We start from the raw sequence: 14,683 nt of genomic DNA, 5'->3' as shown, positions 1-14,683 counted from the left end.
GTTGTAATCGAATTTAATCAAGCAATAGAAGTTAATTTCAGCAGCAAATTTCTTCTTTGTTTCATTGTATCCTTCCGAAATTTCCAACAGTATCTACAATAAATTGCCAATAGTTCTTCAGACCTGTTTTTCATACATGGCTGCGCTATTCCCTGTCAATTACTTAATACATGCTAATTCACTAATTCAATTGTGGATTGCCGAAGGAATGATACCAAAGGATGATGGAAGAACAATGAAGGAGACAGCCAAGCTCTATCTAGATGAACTCATCCAGAGGTATTACATTGATTATTATTATTATTATTATTGTTCTTGTTGTTGTTGTTGTGATACTTGCTTTCAATAATTAAGAATTTGTCAAATAGAGCCACCAAAAACCAAATTGTAGGTCATTATTTTCATGAAGAATGAGGCTGTCATACACATTGTTTATCTATTTATCACAAGTCAAAGAGCAAAGTGGTCAAATTTATCTGTTTATCACAAGTCATAACTTCTACTTGTTTCCTTCACAATCCAGTCAATTAGGCCATCTAAGGGAAGATATAAAATAATATAACCTTTTATGGAAGATCTTGTTGCTTCTAATTTTTTTCTCTATTGTTAACTTTTGTCATTGCTCCCTTTGGTTCTCTATTTTGATGTGAAAATTTTCATTGACAGGGGCTTTGTGCGTGACATTTGGGTATATTACCATAATCAACCTAACCAACCAATTCGTGTTGTTGTTATACATCCTAAGTTGCAATCGGGATTATTTTGAAAATAATACTGGCATGAACAATTCTCCCCCTATCAAGGTCATCTTGGGGGAGGATGCTGTAGACACAATTGCTTGCTATGGGGAAGCTGATGATAATATTGAACATTTGCGTCGGTTGGCACTACAGAGCTCCTATGAGTATGATCAATTCTCTTCCTTTCAAAAAGGAAAAACACTGCATGGTTTCAAATATCCAAACCTCTACTCTTTGTTTTTCTTCGGTTCTGTTCCACCATTGATGTATTGTGAGTTCAATTTCCTCAGAATGTTGATGGTATACCAGGCACGCATTTGGTTCTGTGAGGAAGATACATCATGCTGGTTGGAAGGTTTAATCAATTTGAGATACTTGGGATTCATAGTGTGCTGGGTGGAAGGTGGTTCACTTGGTACAAAGCTTAGCCATCTGATGAATCTCCAAACCCTGGATTTGTCAGAGTCATTCGTTTCTGGAATTTCAGAGTTCCTTGAGCTCAACACCAAAGTAAATGTGATAGGTCCCATTAAAGAAGAATCCAAGAGATTCTGGTCTCCAGTACCAGATATGACACAATCAACCTGTCAGAAATAATTCGATGTTTTTTTATATTTTTTTTCTTTTTGTGAATTTGAAACATCTCATCCTTGTTTCTCTATAAATAAATTAGGGCTGAACTCCCATGATAATAAACATCATCTTTCTAAATAAATTTTAAGTAATCTAAAAAGAGTGTGTGTGTCTATTCAATTTTGAAAACTAGGCTTTCGTTTAATTACAAAGGCAATAACCTCTGTGTGGAAGGTCATAGGTTCGAAACCAGGATAGGGTCTCTTTGGGATATTAAATAGCCGGGTGTGTTGACCGCCGTCCTTTACTCAAATTTTATTTTATTCAATTTTAATGTTATTTGATATTCTGTTGAATTCCGCTAAATATAGTATGTTGTAAGTTTGTAGCACAAATGCTTTCCAAGAAATTATAGATTACAGAAAGGAAAACAGCTAAACTGAACCTTTGAAAATATTGATTCCAAGGAAATTGAGATTCACAATTAGAGGAAAACTAATAAGTTTCTCTGTAGAAAGACTACTGCAAAAATTAGACATGGTGTATAAATACTACTTTGTTTGTTCCAACACGAACAAGTTTCTCTGTAGAAAGACTAATGCTTGAGTTTTGAAGAAGAAAGTTTAATCGACAAATATTATAAATAGACATGGTGTATAAATATCTTGTTCTTAGATATCCAGTGCATTAATAGGTTTACATACACCGAGATCAGAGAACAAAAATCATGACATTTATTAAGCAGTACAGCGTCTAGGCTAGTAAAGATTCTGAAATTCCAGAAACTTATTAGTTTTCCTCGGCTGAAATTGTTAATCATGACATTTATAAATACTACTGCAAAACTCGGCTGAGTCAATCGGAAAACTCAGCTGACTCGGCACTGTTCATCCGAGTTTTGCTGAAAAACTCGCACGGGCCCGAGAATCGGGTAAAACTCGGCCCGGACACCGCTGATTCCGAGTCAACTCGGAATCGGCCGATTTTCGGAACCATGGTTGTACCTGTACTGTACTGGTAAATGCTTGACTAAGTTGCAAAAAATAAAGTGAATTTCAATTATCACCTCCTTACATTTCTTTCATGAATCAAAGAATGTTGAATACCCATACAGTTATAATCGCCCTTCCTTTCACCTTTTGGTTACCTTATATCAGTCTAGGCAAAAATCTGTCACAAGAAAAAAAAACAATCGCCTTGTAAGAGCAAACAATCGCCTTTGATAGTTATTTGATAATCTTCGAAATATGACATTTTTGATTAAAAACAAGTTTGTGGTAAAAAAAGAAAAAAAATGCCTACTTCACATTCATTTTTTTTTTCAATTTCCTGATAAAAAATAGTTATTTGCCATTCGGCGTGATCATACTTTAAGCTTGAACTATTGTTCGTGTTGGAACAAACAAAGTAAAAACTACTGCAAAAACTAATGGGTTGACTAAAACTTATCCTTAAACAAAATTTTAAAAATAATTGATAAATTTCTAAGAGTCAAACTATGGTAAAATGGTCTACTCAATTTCTATTTTTTATACTTAGTAAAATTTTAGGAAATACAAACCTTTGCATTCACAACACATTGATTTTATTTTTGAAATATTTTGAAAACAACCCATCTTAAAATCATTATGGCAAAATAAATCCTAAAATCAATCAATAACCAATTAGCAATACCTAGTTCGCGTCCCATTTAAATTTTGATCTCTTCTTTGAGCTAAAATTTTATAGACTATGTTAATATGACGCAACTTTATAAAATAAATGCAAAAAAGTAATTACACCTTACTCAATTTTGGTTCATCCTTCTAGTTCATAAATACAAACGAGAGGTTATACGTTCCGAATGCACCCAAGCATTTCATCGGGTGATTAGTCTAACGCATATATACAAATGAGAGATTATACATTCCGATTACAACTAAGGATTTACTCGAATCCCAAATTGAGCCGGGTGTTTAAACTTATTAAGATGTGTATAAAATTATTGTTTCCAGACAATTCTGAACCATATAATAGTAGTTATTTTCAAAATTATTCTAAATAAATGCAAACAATCTTTAAAAAAAATGTAAAATGTGGTCTCTAAGTGCATATATTTTAATATGGAGATCATGTTAAACTGATCAAATCTATTATTTGTATTTTGAAATTGTAAAAATAACTTATAAACATATGGTGTCAACATGTGTCACCATAAATGGTGTAATTAGATCCCTCCTATATGTATACATATATATACATGAGGAGGGTTCAAATGCACCCAAAATTTTGTACACCCAAATGCACCATATCTTTCAAATCCTTTTTCTCCTTTTTCAAAGTCCAAATAGTCAATCCGAACCGTTAGATGCGATCTATATATTAAGATGTGCTTGGAGATCAAATTTTACATTTTTTGGAATTTTTTTACTATTTATTAAACCACTTTGAAAATCGCTGATCCAATGGTCCAGAAAATGTAAAATCAGCGATTTTCAAAGTGGCTTAATAAATAGTAAACAAATTTCAAAAAATGTAAAATTTGGTCTACAAGCACATCTTAATATATAGATCGCATCTAACGGTTCGGATTGACTATTCGAACTTTGAAAACGGAGAAAAATGATTTGAAAGATAGGGTGCATTTGGGTGCACAAAAATTTGGATGCATCTGAACCCTCCTCTATATACATACATACATACATACATACATACATACATACATACATACATATAGAGTTAGGCTGGGGTGCTATGGATAGCATAGTGGCCTTTCGTGCTACGTCTCAATATTCAAGTTTTCAAAATCCAAACGGTCGATCCGAACCGTTCATTGTTTAATCCATATTGAAATGTGCTTGGAGACCAAATTTTACATTTTTTTGATTTTTTTTACTATTTATTAAGCATTTTTGAAACCGCTATTTTCCAGTGGTGCAGAATTTTAATAAAAACAACGATTTTGAAACCATCTTAATAAATAGCAAAAAAATTCCAAAAAATGTAAAATTTGGTCTCCAAGCACATTTCAATATGGATTAAACAATGAATGGTTCGGATCGACCGCTATTTTATGTAAGAAGACTGATAAATGTAACATATATCTATTATCAAACTACATAATCTCAGCTGTGTATATTTTTCACAGCAAGTGGCAATCAAAATTAAACAAAATCTACATATAATTTTATGTCCTAAATGTGTATCATGATTCAACTATATGTCTCTCGATACTGAGACTCACGAAGTGGAGCAAGTGGATAGTTATGAAAATCAATGCCTATTTCAAAATGTGCTTCAATAAGTTAATTAAAGAAGAGACTATAAGTAAAAAAAATATAGTTTTAACTCGGTTTTAAGTTTCAATTTTTTAAAAATTGACTAAGCATAAATTGAAAAATAAATAAATCGATTATAATTCTTTTTTTTATGAGGAAGTAAAATGTGGAACCAATAAAAAATTTCATATTAACAAATAAAAAAATGAATTTAGTTACAAATTGAAAAAAATACCACAAATTGAAAATGAATAATATCAACCACAAATTGAATTTTTTACATGAAAAGAACATAACAAAATATAATAAAAAAATGTCACTAACAGCTTCTACAGCACAAGATATATGGGCCCTACAAGTCAATAACAAGAATTTTTAGGGGTTCCATGCAGCAGAAAGATGTATTTTTTTACAGTAGGTGCATTAACATGTGATTCTTATCATAGAAATAAAAAAGGGACCACATCTTTATGAGTAGTACTTTTTTTAAGAAAGAAGACAAATAAAGGTAACGTGATGACTAGTGTTGTCTCCATTAAAGAAAAAACTTGTGATTCCAGTGTTGTTTTCGGACATTAATCTCTAAAAAAATTTTAGATATTTAAAAAAATCATGTAAACTAATGAAGCGAAGTCGGTAAAATTCAATACTAAATCATGTAAATCAATTCAACGAATCATGTTGACATAAAAAAATTTCATTTCTATGTAGTCCCCAATAACTTTTATTTTAACTTCCACTTTAACCTCCACTTTAACAACTTTAATTGATTTGACTGAAACCATTTTTAGATCTTTAACTAGAACCGCATCTAGAAAATCTCTAACAGTTTTTCAAAACTAATAACTAACCATGACCACTTTAAAATTCTGTAAACAGATATATGTAAAAAATAAAAAAAAATTCAAGGGAAAACAAATACTTTAAAATCGAACAAGGGAGAAGGAGAATAATTTATGCAGCCTGATGAAACGAGTCAGTCAGAAGACAATACTAGTACCCACACCACACGTATAGACCTTTAACGATATTGCCATAGCAGATCATCAACCCCTAAAAGTCACCAGATGTGTCATCCAGCCAGAGGTGAAACCACACGAGTCACAAAGGACACTTGTCTACCTCTAAAAGAAATATTTAAAAGATATTTTAAAATTATTTTATTGTCATATTTTGACATATAAAATGTAGTATTTTTTTTCAGTTTTGTAGTCGATTTAAGTTTATATACATACTTTTGTTTTTTTATTTGTTACTTACAAAGACAGATAGACCAAAGAGAAATGGGCTGGTCATTTTGAATTTCATGTTGATCTATCAATTGAATTATAGGACTATTTATAGTAACTAATTATTGTACGGTTCTCGTTTTCTCCAGTTCATCTCTTCTTTTTTCACTTTAGACATTCTTTTATTTTCCATTATTTGAATTTTATTTTGAGCAAATCGTATATTCTTTCCCAATAAACCCAACTTTGGCAATTTAAAAAAGTACAATTCACCTCAAAAAAATTCAAACAATGCTAAATGAGAAATAAGATAAACATTTAAAGCATTTTAATCCATAGGATAAATTCAGATAATATTCTTGTTGATATGGCAAATAAAACAAATTCAGATAATTCAGGGCCCAATATGAAGATTTATTATCCCTGGTTCGTAACTAATGTTGGGCTAGATTTATGGGCTTTAAGAACGGCCCAGATTATCCCAGATGGATCTCGTTTTCACCAGTTTCGCTTTTGTTATTAGATAATATTTTTTTGCATTTGATCTATAAGAACTATTCATTGAAAAGCCTAGGAAGATGTCATAATATACATGTTCCTACAAACATGTCAACTTTTATTTTAATCATATTCAGTCAACTATAGAGTTTTTTAATTTATTTTGACATACCAGAATCAATTCAATCATTTCTCACAATCGGTCGTCTCAAAAAAAAAAGAATGTAGATTTAATTGCATTTTATGAACTTTATGCATTCTAAAATCAAAATCAAACAGAATAAGAAATTATTAATTTTTTTATGAGAATGACAACAATGAATGCCCTCATGCATATTGAAATGATGGAAGCTCGCTTTTTTTTTTTTTTTTTTTAATAATGCATTGAACATATGACATATAACACCTCAGATCAAATGCAAAAAATGATTATTAATTGTAACATATTGCATGTGTAGGATTAATTCTATATCATGATGGCACAAAGCAGCAGCATTAACCTTTGACCCATCCTTAATTTCCAACTATATAGGGGAACCACATATCCTTCATATGCAATGTTAGTATGGTAGTAGTGTGGTAATGGCTCCTGGTGACATATATAACCAATCTAAAATGGTATTAAAAAAAAGAAAAAAAGAAGAAGGTATTTTCTTAATTGGAGAGGCGATAGTGTGTGATAGCTTAATTTGGAAATAAATCTGTTACGATCCTAAAGGGATTGTAGGGTTCCTACAATTCCAAATTCAACCTTTCATTTGTTTTGAAATTCATGCATAAAAAACAATTTCTATAGAGATTGTACAACCAAAAAAAATAAAAGGTTGGATTTGGAATTGTAGCGACCTTACAATCCCTTAGGATCGTAGCAGATTTATTTCCGTTAAATTTAGGGTTCTTATCAATCTAACTACAACCAATACAGTTTTTGCACTTTTGGCGTAATAATTTGTTATCCAATTTTCACTGACAATAAATTTTGATTCCCATTCTCATATATAGGAAAATCACATGCACAACTACAGCTTTGCTCCTTCAAAAGAGGGATCGTACATGCATGGCATCTACTTTTTCTTTAATATTTGGGGAGTGCTATTCTACACGCACCAATTATAATAGCTAGCGCTGAGAGAATTGTTTTTCTTTTTATTCCTGTTTTACCCTCCTTCACTCTCTTTCTTCAATTAAGGCTGATCCTCTTTCTCTTTGATTGAGTCATTCCAAAAATAAAACCGCTCAATTAACGCACTGTGCAGATTCTCTCTTTCCGATTGATCAATCTAATGTTGAATTCTTCAACCACTAAAATGGAAATTAATCAAATTGTAGAATTTATAGGGGAGAAACTCGGAATGAGATCAAATTATATGATATTGATGCATCTATTGTATCCTCATTTTGATGCTGAAGAGGATCTCAAGAAATCAAACAAGGAAGCAGGTTTTGAAGTTGCTATCAACCATTCTATCAACAATTGAGACTTCAAGCAAGAACCGAAGAAAAGAGGTAAGCTGATAATTTTTTTTTTTTGTTGAATTTATCTTATAAATGATTTTTTATCTCAAATTCGTAAAATAAGATGATTACGCTGTATGATTGATTCCTTGCATTTAAAATATGAATTATTCATAACTAACAATAATTGGACGCTATTAAGGTGTTCGATGAAATGCCATTATGGTGGCATATTTTTTTTTATTAAAAGTGTTTGATGAAATGTCCTTTTATTCTTTTGCGGCTTTCAGAGTTGTATTAACATCATAAAATAGAAAAATTAAATCTCGCATGAGTCTAATCAGCATGTCTCTACTACTCTCACCCCTATATACATCCTCTAAGAATACTCAGAGCAGTAAAGCCCATACTGGTAAAAACGAAACCATAGAAACAGAAATGGAAAAGAAAGCAAAACAATATCATTTAGAAATTAACAGTACTTGAACCATAAGCTACCTTCTATCATAATTCTTTCTGCCAATAGGTTAGGCTCAGTACAGTACTATACTTGCATAGTTGGTAAAAGGATTCCACTATACTGGTACACTGAAAACTGAAAATTGAGTTGCACCTTTTATTTTTTATTTGGTAATTGAAAGCCACAATTTATTCATAATTATGAATTACTTTGCATTTTATTAACAGATGAATCTTAACGAGCCGGTCAATAATGATGGCATAGAGAATGAAAAGCTTGAGTTAATGGGGTTGAGCTTTGAGAGTTCTGATGAGCTCATAAAGGGAACACGCGGTTTTTTCTCAGAAAGAGGCTATGGTTTATCCGTTCGTGGCTCAAGAAAAGATAAGTATGTAGTTTTGGGGTGTGATAGAGGTGGTTGTTATCGAGACCAACGCAATGTTTCGATGGAACAAAGAAAAAGAACAACCACAAGCCGTTTAACAGATTGTCCATTTAAGATTAAGGGAAAACGACAAGATAATGGGTTATGGATGATAGAAATAAAGAACTACTTACACAATCATGAAGCTTCGGTTGATGTAACCGGACACCCTGTATGCCGTAGGCTTTCGCAAGAAGAAATAAGAAAGGTTGAACATATGAGCAAATCTGGAATACCGCCAAGGCAGATTATTTCTTCTCTTCGGCAAACTAACCCCAAGCTTCCTGCAATCTCAAAAACCATTTACAATGCAAAAACAAAGATTCGCAAAGATAATCTAGCGGGTCGTTCAGTCATTCAAGCTCTCTTGGAAGAGCTTTCCCAAGGCGGTTTCACATACGACATTTTAAGTGAAGAAGGTCATCTCACTCATCTATTTTTCGCTCATCCATTGTCGGTAATTTTAACCCAAAACTTTCCTAATATCTTTATTATGGATTGTACCTACAAAACCAATATGTACAAAATGCCATTACTGGATATCATAGGAATTTCAAGTTTCAACACCTCCTTTTATTCGAGTTTTGCTTTTCTGAAAGGAGAGAGGGAGGAGGATTATATATGGGCATTAAAAATGTTTAGTAACATTATGGGTGAGAAACAACCTTGTGTCATAATAACTGACAGAGAGTTTGCATTAATAAATGCAATTAAAATTGTTTTTCCGGAGTGCAAACATATACTCTGTGTGTGGCATATAGAGAAAAATATATTAACAAAGTGTAAAAAATATTTTGAAACCGAAGAGATTTGGGTTGGTTTTCTGAGTTCTTGGAAAAAGGTAGTGTATTCTTCAACTGAGCTTGAATATAATGAACATTTGAAAGAATTTGAATCAATCTATGTGGAGAAAAAGAAAGCATTAGAGTACATTGAAAACGTGTGGCTACCATTGAAAGAGAAGTTTGTCGGTGCATGGACTGATGAATACTTGCACTTCGGCAACCGTGCATCTTCACGAGCAGAATCAGCACATGCCAAACTTAAGAAATATTTGCAAGTTTCAACCGGCGATCTTTATGAAGTGCGGAGCAAAATGTGTCTCGTAATTGAAAATGAATTCAATGAAATTAAGGTACTATCAACACATATCTTATGTTCTAATCTCAAAAGTTTATTTATATAACTTTATAATCACTTAATTTGTTGTTGCCAAAAAAATTATTGTAGACAAAGCTTTCGAGGGAAAAGATGAATCTTCTTCACAGTTGCAATACTTCATTTTATAAAAATGTTGTTTACCGTGTGTCTATTTGTGCTCTAAAAGAGTTACACAAACAACACATGAAGGCAAAGTTGGGTACTATGAGTGCGGTTTGCAGTGGGCAATTTACAAAAACTATGGGTCTTCCATGTGCTCACAAAATGATTAATTGGAGAAATGAGCCGCTGATTCTTGACTTGATACACTCACAGTGGCGAATTGATGGAAGGACCTTGAGTGCTAATGTGGCTACACACAACGATGACCATGATGATGGCCTTAGTGTCATGCTCGAAGAACTTCGCATTAAGTATCAAGAATGGCCGGCTTCTAAAAAAGAGACCACTCGTGAAAGGATAAAAGAACTCCTAAATCAATCTGATGTGCTCTTCGAACCTAACACCCGGCCTCCTAAAGGTCGTCCACCAAAGCCAAATAACAAGAGAAAGGCGGTAAGTTCTACGCGACGTGATCCTTCTGGTTTTGAGTTTGTCGAAGCTTCCCGTCAGTGCGGTTTGAATGAAGGAATTGATCGTGGAAATCATACACATGGAGATGCAAATTTATTTGATTTAAACGTAAGTTCTGATATGTGGGAATAAATTAACAAATAAGCTATGTGAACATGTAATAGTTGAATTTGTTGGCTTTTATTTTTTATTTGAATAGGTTTTATTTTTGTTTGTAGATTATGGATTTTGTCACTTAGCTTTAATTTGGAGGTTATGTGGGAATAATTTTCTCTTAGTTTATTTTGTCACTTGGCTTTATTTTTTTGGATGTTATGTGATTTTGTATTTCTTGAAGGGGATTATGGTAAAAGTGCAGGACACCTGCATACTGACAAATCTGGTACTGGGTCAACTGCAGTGTTGTTTACCACATGGCTGTTTTTTGATGTTTTTTTTTCTCTAAGCTCAGTTGAGATTGTAAGAGGACTTTTTGGTAATTAGGCACTAGTATCTGGTATCGAGCGGTACAGGAAGAGGAAACTGATGTAAGGATGTTATTAGTTAATTTTAAGATTTTCCTATTGGCAGCTGCTGTTAATATTTAAAAAAAATTGATGTATGTTATGAATTTATTTGATGCTTGTTATAATTTTTCATTAAATACAAGTATTTTGACATTATTGTAGGTAATAGGAAGGTCTAATTTTGATTCAAGACATGATAACTAATAATCAACAGCTTCTGAAATTATAACAAACTAGAGGAAAACAAACTAAAAAAATCAATAATATACCTTCATGCATCCATTATTGGAACAATCAAATTAAAAAGAAAAAACAAAGTGATGTGTTTTTCAAATCAGAAGTCTCCCAGGCTCCCTTCTTTTCCAAAAAAAATCATGAGAGATGTATTATTGTTTGAAATTCTGAAAGTACCTAAACAACAAACAATACGCTACAAGGACAGTACCGAGACTGTATTGAGGCGGACAACAAAGATTTTTGTGAAATTTTACTATTATCTTAAGAAAAGAAAGAGATCTTGTAAATATTCAAAGATGAGAACTTACCAAAAAAAAAAACGAAAGAGGAGTCTATATAACTTCTTTTTGTTTCCTTTCGAAGAGAGAGCATATGCATTAATTGAGTCAATCAAAGAAAGAGAGTGTAGGGAGGGTAAAACAGGAATAAAGAGAAAAAAAATTCTCTCAGCGCTAGTTATTACAATTGTTGCGTGTAGAATAGCACTCCCCTTAATATTTTCTTTTTCGCTTTAGTCTTTTCTTTTTATTTTTGTCGGTCATTTCATATGTGTTGCTTTTTCAGATGGTATGTTGCTTTTCCCCCGCTTTATAGTTATATTACAGCTCTAATCATAGTTTGTAAAATCGGAATCCGAATTGGACTCGGTCACTTGACCGTGAAATTAGAACCGGATGAATCGGTTAAAATCGGGTGAATCGAATCGGTAACTCGGATTTTTTTAGTAGAAACATGTTTTGTACTAAAAGAATAGAAAAAAATTAGTAAATACAATCCTTTTGATTAGAAAAAAAAAAACTAAATATATACAAGAAAAATAAAGGAAGAAAAAGAAACATAAAAAAGTAGAAAGCATGAAAAATTAATTCAAAAGCATATACACAAATTGCTAAAAACTTGTGAAATGGACGGGTCCAATGATAACCGAAATGGAGAGGTGCAGGAAAAGGTGGAGGCAGCTCTAAATTATTCATTAAATGTTACAAGTGAGAAGTGACCCCATCTCTCCATCATAGCTTTTCGTAGCTCCGGGTGCACAATGGACCATATATATATTCAATATCTATAATTAACAGACTAGTAGACCAAGTCTATTTAAAGGAATCCATTTTCTAATCTCCTCCACAGCTACTTTCGTTCTTTCTTCCCAAATTAAACCCCTCTTTCCGACAAACTCATTTTCACGCAAAGGAAAGGCACAATTGGCTCTTCAGGGAGAGAATCGATCTGGAATCAGTCAAGACTCGCCTGACAAGGCCTGACTCGGACCAAAAATTGGATAACTCGGTCGAGTCAACCCCGATTCAACCGAGTTTTGATGAAAAAATCGCATGAGCGTGAGGGGAGCAGTAGACAAGAGGAAAATATATAGCATATAACCAGTAGTGTAGTTTACAGCGAATGCGGTTCTCTATTTATGTACATAGTTAGGGCTTTGTAAATAAACTTTTATTATCAATATATTTGTTAACCGGTTACGCTGGCTAACCCTCAAAAAAAAAAAAAAATATCGCATGAGCGTGAAACTCAGACAAAACTCGGCTCAGACCCGACCGATACTGTTCTGACTAGGCCAAGTTGACTCGGACTCGGCTGAGTTTCCAAACTATGGCTCTAATGTCTTAATGATGTATATTCATTTACATCATATTAGGATTTGCACTTATTATATATGTATCGAGCTTTTACAATTTCTAGCACTGTAAGTTTACAATCTTCTAACGTTAACTAACAGTTTAGAATTCTGTTTTATAACCTTTGAACATAATATCTTATTTATCTTGTTAACTTGAAAAAAAAAAGAAAAAGAAATGTGAGTTGTGAATAGTGAATTGTCAGTATAGTTCGAAATATTGTAGATAATTGGATATACTTAGTATAGTTTGAATTGTTTTTTAAGGTCATAATTTAGTTAATTAGTATAGTTTAGTTAGTACAGTTTGAAATATTGTAGATAATTGGATTTAGTTTGACAGTTCACTAGTGTTAATATTTAAGGGATATTTTATCAAAAAAATATTTAAGGGATATTATTTTGTACTTATTTGTTGTGACTAGTATAATGGTACATGCGTTTCCTATGTACTGTCATAAAATTAAGCCATCTTTGACTTGTTCATTAATTATTACTTTTATTGATATTGATTCCAATCACAAAGTTAAGCCTCTACTAATTATTGAAATAGAAATCACACGGGTGAGAAGTCACAGATCCCATTTAGTGCTCGAGGTTGCTTTCTGAGGAACTACTACTTCCACACTGTCTAAATCTACAGTGCTAAGCCCCACGGAACTTTTGGATGAAAGCCTCATCCTCTTCTGATAAGCGAGACGTCAGTGGAAAAAAGCTACGTTGTAGTGAAAGGCAATGCTTAGTAGAAGGATGAGGGCCAAAGAAAAGGTGGAACAAGAGTAGGTACAGTGGAGCAAATAGGTATATATATATATAGAGCCTACCATCACTAGTGGAAAAACAGAAATCAGGATCGGCATATTAGGATCGGCTGTATGAACCAACCGATACTAATACCTATTTGGATCGGTTTTATCAATAAAACCGATACTAAAAGCTAATGAAAGCACAGCACATGAACTAATTGGATCGGTTCCTAGCTAAGAACCGATCCAGATAGTATCAGCATCGGTTGTTTATAAACAACCGATGCTGATACTATTTTTTTTTTTTTTTCAAAGTTAGTTCTGCAAAAAAAAAAAAAAAAAAAAAAATCAGCATCGGTTGTTTATAAACAACCGATGCTGATACTATTTTTTTTTTTTTTTTTTTTTTTTTTTTTTTTTTTTTTTGCAGAACTAACTTTGAAAAAAAAAAAAAAATAGTATCAGCATCGGTTGTTTATAAACAACCGATGCTAATGATAACTCCCTATAAAACCTGCTTAGGGTTCTTCTTATTTTCATTTCGCGCCTCTCATTTTCAACTTAGCGTCTCTCTCTGTCTCCGTATCTCCCTCTCAAAATCCTCAGTACTCTTTGTCAGCGAGAAGGCAGGGAGAAGACGCCGCAGAGTCGCCGTTTATGGCGCCTGACGGTGGTGGTCGATGCTGCCATTCTCACCAGTCAAAGCCATGAAAAAGGTTTTCTAGTAATATATCTATTCATTCTTGTACCGGTAGCTTTTGGTGTGCAGATAGATCATAGCTAGTTTATTGATTGCTGATACACCTTACTTTTGCAGATCCAAAGCTTCCAAGCTTGCTAAAGATGCTAATCTGGGCTCAAAACCGGCTGGATGAGAAGGCGATATATCCCCGCATCAATGACCTCTCCACTGCCAAGCTTGAAGATGTTTAAAATTTGTAAATCCTTCCTCAATTGACATTTTAAACTTGTAATAGATCATCCTCACAAATTAGATAGTATTGGGATTGGAAGCATTTATGAATATGTTGCTTGAGCTTGTGTTAATATTTTGTTGTTCTCTTCCTTTTTATTTATTTATTTATAATGAAGGGTCTGAGCCCTTTATTTTCTAATATCTAACTAAAACCAAGTGTCAAATAAAAAAAATAAAACCAAATAACTGGTCCCAAACTATTGTTTGGGACACAT

General features: G+C 32.8%; 1 protein-coding gene and 1 long non-coding RNA gene across 2 annotated transcripts; both read left to right on the top strand.

Annotated features, from left to right (window-relative positions):
- The first annotated feature begins 779 nt into the window (after positions 1–779).
- On the top strand, positions 780–10,980 carry LOC144560869 (protein FAR1-RELATED SEQUENCE 5-like). Its single transcript, XM_078310091.1, has 4 exons — positions 780–1,301; positions 7,708–7,803; positions 8,440–9,771; positions 9,867–10,980. Exons 1-4 carry the CDS (start codon positions 780–782, stop codon positions 10,500–10,502), a joined length of 2,586 nt encoding a protein of 861 aa, XP_078166217.1. The 3' UTR covers positions 10,503–10,980.
- Positions 10,981–14,167: 3,187 nt separating this feature from the next.
- Positions 14,168–14,539, top strand: LOC144560723 (uncharacterized). Its single transcript, XR_013513455.1, has 2 exons — positions 14,168–14,208; positions 14,310–14,539. It is a non-coding gene; the product is annotated as an uncharacterized LOC144560723 (long non-coding RNA).
- Positions 14,540–14,683: the final 144 nt, after the last annotated feature.

The sequence above is a fragment of the Carex rostrata genome, chromosome 10, assembly GCF_964058835.1.
Source record: "Carex rostrata chromosome 10, lpCarRost1.2, whole genome shotgun sequence".
In the NCBI taxonomy this organism is placed as follows: domain Eukaryota; kingdom Viridiplantae; phylum Streptophyta; class Magnoliopsida; order Poales; family Cyperaceae; genus Carex; species Carex rostrata.
The sequence above is the reverse complement of the archived record's forward strand: the minus strand, read 5'-3'. Positions and strand labels throughout refer to the sequence as shown.

What these genes read in the sequence shown, in the direction of transcription:
- LOC144560869 (XM_078310091.1), top strand. Translation starts at nt 780, where the DNA reads ATGAACAATTCTCCCCCTATCAAGGTCATCTTGGGGGAGGATGCTGTA. An exon ending in CCAAGAGATTCTGGTCTCCA is followed by an intron (nt 1,302 to 7,707) that starts GTACCAGATATG and finishes TTGATGCTGAAG; the next exon opens with AGGATCTCAAGAAATCAAAC. An exon ending in ATGAATTCAATGAAATTAAG is followed by an intron (nt 9,772 to 9,866) that starts GTACTATCAACA and finishes AAATTATTGTAG; the next exon opens with ACAAAGCTTTCGAGGGAAAA.